Source organism: Kryptolebias marmoratus, linkage group LG13 (assembly GCF_001649575.2).
Source record: "Kryptolebias marmoratus isolate JLee-2015 linkage group LG13, ASM164957v2, whole genome shotgun sequence".
Classification (NCBI taxonomy): Eukaryota; Metazoa; Chordata; class Actinopteri; order Cyprinodontiformes; family Rivulidae; genus Kryptolebias; species Kryptolebias marmoratus.
This window is the reverse complement of record NC_051442.1, coordinates 15,529,540-15,534,921: the sequence shown is the minus strand read 5'-3', so window position 1 is coordinate 15,534,921 and position 5,382 is coordinate 15,529,540. Positions and strand designations below refer to the sequence as shown.

At 40.9% G+C, this 5,382-nt stretch overlaps 1 protein-coding gene across 1 annotated transcript; it reads left to right on the top strand.

Moving 5' to 3' along the window:
• Positions 1–2,082: 2,082 nt before the first annotated feature.
• Positions 2,083–3,634, top strand: epd (ependymin). The gene is made up of 6 exons (XM_017435856.3): positions 2,083–2,232; positions 2,336–2,367; positions 2,463–2,600; positions 2,699–2,885; positions 2,963–3,044; positions 3,140–3,634. The coding sequence occupies exons 1-6, from the start codon at positions 2,160–2,162 to the stop codon at positions 3,264–3,266; spliced, it is 639 nt and encodes a 212-aa protein (XP_017291345.1). The 5' UTR covers positions 2,083–2,159; the 3' UTR covers positions 3,267–3,634.
• The last annotated feature ends 1,748 nt before the right edge of the window (positions 3,635–5,382 follow it).

Sequence of the window (5,382 nt, the reverse complement as noted above, 5' to 3'; positions counted from 1 at the left end):
TGTGGAAAGGCTCTGAACAATAAATATCTTACCTGCTGCAGATAGCTCTTTGTACGGCCTCAATTTGGAGAAACAGAGTTAAATCGTGGTCAGGTTGACGAGCTGACTGCTCGTTCGAGAGGGGCCAAGGTAAAAGTGGACTGCTGCCGTCCAGGGCTTGAAATAGGAAACAAAAGTGGCAACAATGAAAGCGTGAACGGTTGTCTGTCTCATTTGTCTTTACAGTTTGTCTCCCTGTGATGGACTGGTGTTTAAAATGCATCATGATTTGAGCACCATGTTAAGCTTCTTCAATGGCTAATACTTAAATTTTATATCAACAGAAATACTATTTACAAACTTTAATGATCTTCCTCTCAATGCTGCTAATCAGATTCTCGGCACATGCCCAGCTGTGCCTCCAGTCGGTTCTTTTACTAACTTTTATATATTCATTAAGTCTATGTACATTAAGTAACCTCTGTTTCTCCTAACTTAGGCTATTCCAGAAGCTATCCACAGCAGGTGAGATATTATTTGTTCATAACCTTTCCAAAGAATCCCACTTGTTGTCGACTGCGCTGTCAAAAGCTACTAGTAAACTGGGACAGCTGCAGTGACCTCTGAAACGGTGCGGCCAGTTATATGTGTGTCTGTTTGTGTCTTTAAAATGAAAACTTTTACAAGAACGCAAAGTTAATAAAACGCCGAAGCGAGCATCAGATCTTCGGGTCAGTGTGTGGGTGTTGGTGCATCGATCAGAAAAAAGCTAGCACAGACTTGAACCAAAGAAGAAGAAGAAAAGGAAAACTGACTGTGAGACTACGAGCAGTGCCAATCTTCATGGAACTCAGGCCTCGGTTTATTTTTCTTCCACCAGTCTCCCATCAAATGACTCATATGACAATTCCTTGGTGATACTCTGAACAAGTTTCTGTATCTAACTTCCTCTGAATGCACACGAGTGTTTCTGCGAGACGAGAAGTTTAAGTCTCAACAGAAGACGTGACGGCGACATTAGTCAGCAATGCAAAACACAGCACTGTCAAACACTTGTGAGACTATGTTTTAATTACTCATTTGACTAAATACGGACAGCTAAGACTTGGATGGAGCGGATCACCACCTCCCCGTGATGATGTTGATGCTCAACGGCTCGCCGCATCCAGAACCATCTCAACATTCCCCAAACTCAGGCCGTGACATTCAACATTGGACAGCTTTAATTTGTTCATAAACCTTTTTAAAAGAGGAAGTGGATTGAAGCTCACATGCAGAAAAGCTGAAAATTATCCTCAATGGTTCCTTTTTTTAAAAAAAAAATTTGATTTCATTTGCAAAATGTCAGGGTTAGGATGAAAAAGACATGCTTTTCAGTTCCCATCATGCCCCACCCCACACATTGACAGTAACTCATAGAAAGGTGGGCAGATGGACCAGTTACATCATTTCTGGTCAGAATGAACTCAGCGGGGTCATTAGTTAACGGGATAGCATTGTTGAAGCAATGTTCTTTCAATTAGTTATCAGTAGTTAGTACCTTATCAGCCGTGACATCTGTAATAGAACATAGAATATGAAGAAAAGGGCAGAAGTCTTCGTCCAGACCAAGCTCATTTCTAGCCAAACGAGGGCCCAGAAAGGTAATTTTTGACAGATCCTTAAAAAAAAAAAAGGTTTAGTACTGTGGCATAAAGAGGCCACATCCAACTGTCAGATCTCCTCTCCACTGACCCCACTTCTTGAAACATCTATGCATGTTAAGCGTGTAAATATTGTAAAATGAAGGCTTTTACATAGCTGCACCCCCCATAACCATCCTCCCCCGTAGTCGTTCTGGAAGGTTCTTTTAGAAAGAGTGAAGCCATGCAGCTGAGGGCTGGACAAAACCAGCCGAGGACAGTTGCGCAGTCACCAAAACAACAAAAAACAAAACGATAGTCAAAATAAATGTTTTACTGGGTCACCACCCGCCGGGTCAGAAGCAGACATGTTTACACAGCTTGGTGTTTGAAGCAGGGGGGGGGTATTTTCCTGCATCTTCTTTACGCAACAATCGGCGTCCGTGACGATTTCGACTCCTATAAAAAGGCGTTGTGAATTTGCTGATAGCTAGGTGCACTGAGGGTTGTTCTTCGCCATCTCTAACGCTGTTTTCAGACTCCGCTTGCACCGGGAAAATGTTCGCAGCCGTAGTGCTTTTCGTCTTCACGTGCTTGACAGCCAGCCGTGCAGATCACCATCAGCCTTGCCGTAAGAACTTGCAGTTATTTCGTTTTTGGGCATTTGTTATATTTTGTCATTTGAAATGTTCTCGGCACTTTAAGGCCTGTCTAAGTGAGACTTTTTCTTTCAGATTCACACAATATGAGTGGCCTAATGAGTGTGGTGAGTCCTTTCATTTGTTGCAGCTGAGCACCTTCTGTTCCTCTGACACGTCATGCATTTTACAAACATCTCTTTCTGCTCTTGAAATCAACCAGACGTCCTTTAGGGGTGAGGTGAGAGCAGTGGGTGCGTACACTTATGATTCGATGGGCAGGAAGCTGCGGTTCCGATCGAACGAGAGCCACCCCACAAACTCCTCGATTGGCTTGGACCTGCTGATGTTTTTCGAAGAGGTCACCCGCTTCTTCCACTTCAAAGAGTGAAGCTAATAAAGAGCAAAGCTGCTTTCGGGATCTGAAACTCAAATCTGCTGTATCTCTGTGACTGACAGGGGATTTTGTACGAGATCGACAGCAAAAACCAGAGCTGCGAGAAAAAGAAACTGCAAATGACCTTGCATCCGCTAGATATTCCTGATGACGCCAAGTATTCCTCCACGGTGACCTCTGGGAGTTCTTCCATTGAAGGCGAGGGGATGAAAGTCAACGTCTGGGTAGGAAAACTGACAAGCATAAAAGGTAAAGTGGCTGCTGTGAAGATAATACACAGCTGCAGTGAAATCCATTCAAACCTAATTTGTGATTTTTCTCTCCAGGTTCCTACTCCATGTCTGTAACCATGGGATGTTTGCCAGTCACCACGATGTATTTCACTGAAACCACATCTTTCCTTTTCAGGTTAGTTTCAGTAACTCTGTTGCATGTGCAGAAACAGGTAGTTCCAAATGAACGCCCCTGCTAAATCTCCATGTACTTTTTTTTTTTTTTTACAGCAACTTAGATGTTGAACTGGAGATCAAGGACCCAGACCTTCTTGTGGTCCCCTCGTTTTGCCACGGAAAGCCTTTGGAGGACACCCCCGAGGGAACAGTAAACAGTTTCCTCAACGAGTTCATGTAGATGAAACCCGCCAGCAGAAAATTAAACCTCCATCGAAGCACGACTTGCCTGAGCTGTTGACCTTTCTCTTTCTCTCTCTCTGTCTCTCTCTCTCTCTCTTTTTGTTTCCTTGCATGAATCCAGTTCTCTCGACACTGCAGTGCATCGCATCCTGATTCCGTCACACCTTCCACCGCCCTGTTAGACAAACACAACTTTGAACCGATCACACTGTATACACGCATTTTGATGTAAAAGGGTAAAAAAAAAAATTTTTTTTAAAGATGGCATAAATGACAGAATTAGCCAAAATCACTAACAACTCGTGGCTTTTCAAGTTGGTAGCGCTTATAAAACACAATTAACGGAACAATAAAATGTCAAAGCTGTGAAAAGAGTTGTGTGTTTTGTTTGAACCGAGTCATAAAGTTTTACAATGAACTATTTCCAACCTGGGTTGTCTAATTAGATCACTGGGAGGCCTGAGGCCAAATGGAACTTTTTGATTTTTAAAATAACATCTTACTTATTTAAATGTGCAGTTCATATATTGAGTCATGTCATACTTAAGTCTGGTTTATCCCATTTTTTTCCCCCTTTCCTCCTCCATGTTAGTCGGGGCTTTAATATTCGTTCACTTGTTTGGGATAAAGAGTCAGAGCTCTACGTTCTTTTATTCTGAATAAACTATATTGATTATATCCCTAAAATTTGAAAAGGCTGTGACTTTTCTACGTGGTGTGTTTATATGTAGTCTTAAGAGTCTGTTTGTTGGAAAAGGGAACAGCTGCAATGACTTCTGAGGTATTTAGTCTTTCTTGTTGTTTTTTCGTTGGTTTTTTTTTGTAGTTTTTGGTCTTTTAGACTCTGTTTGTCTGGTGGCAGTGCTTTGCCTCAGAGCAGAAGGCCGTCAGGCATGAGCCATTTCTCCAGAGCTATGTGGACAGTATTTTCAGAGTAGCTTATCTGCTGTGTTGCATATTTGAAACTCAGAAATCTGGTTTATTCTGCCTTCATTTGCCACATTTTGTTGCAAATGAAGGCACCACATGTTGATCTGGTAACAGTGTAGCCGTCTGATTAAAGGACAACGACCTATGTGCTACTTTGTGTGTTAATCAGGATTTGGTAGGTTTATTATTTCTGCTTTCTGTGTGGTTTCACTTTTTCACTCATATTTTTTTTGTGTATAATATGACAGATTAGCAGTGGATACAGTAATTTCAGTGATACTGAAGTTTACACAATATATATGAACCCTTGACCTTTTTTACCCAGATGGCAGAGTTGTTAGCACAGATGGCTGTAATCATTGGATGTGAAAACGGGTTATTAAGTCCAATTTAAAATGGGATAAAAGGTGGTGGGCGATATGCATTCCTTTCAGGAATGCTAGGCCTTTAATTACTAAAGCTGTGGTACCTGACCCTGAATGAACTCCTTGTATTTCTTCATAAATATGATCTCAAGGGCCAAACACTTTTCTTACAATTTATTACAAGAAATATTAAGATAACTGGATAATAAACATTTAATTTCTTTACTTTTGAACTGGAATCCACTAAAAGTCCTTCTACAGATCACATATTTCTGGAGATTTACATGGATCGTGGAGCCATTTATGTGAAGAAAACAGACTGCACCCCTGCTCACTGGACAAATCAATTAAAATCCTTCCAAGATTACAAGTTTACAATATTTAGTCAATCTGGAAAATATGTCTTTTGATAAAACCACAATTTTGACTCACAGAGCAACATTAAAAAATTAACAAAATGAAAGCTTCTAAACATCCCCAAGATATATCAAGTAAAGAATGCCAACCTTCTGTCAACAATCCCCAAATCTTTAAGTTAACATTTTCATAGGAAAGTCTGCATTAACATGGTCTCTATATTCCCTATGATTAGATATCTCTAAGTCACTGTGTATCAAACACAATAAACTGCTTATTTGATTTTAATGTAGCTGCAGTGACTCACACAGTCTAGCAGAAACCATTATAATTTAATTAATGTAGATATTTTCCAGCACAAAGCCTTATTAAAGCTGAGAAGTGTTAGTTGTTTGTGTATTGGTGTCAGTCCTCATGGCGCCCTCTTGCCTGCAGTACCCGCTCCCACCGACAGGTGGTGTA

Bases quoted from the DNA above. Each gene is read 5' to 3' on its own strand.
- epd (XM_017435856.3), top strand. From the start codon at position 2,160: ATGTTCGCAGCCGTAGTGCTTTTCGTCTTCACGTGCTTGACAGCCAGC. The intron at 2,368-2,462 runs GTGAGTCCTTTC...GAAATCAACCAG, and splicing joins TGAGTGGCCTAATGAGTGTG to ACGTCCTTTAGGGGTGAGGT. The intron at 2,886-2,962 runs GTAAAGTGGCTG...TTTTCTCTCCAG, and splicing joins AAAACTGACAAGCATAAAAG to GTTCCTACTCCATGTCTGTA.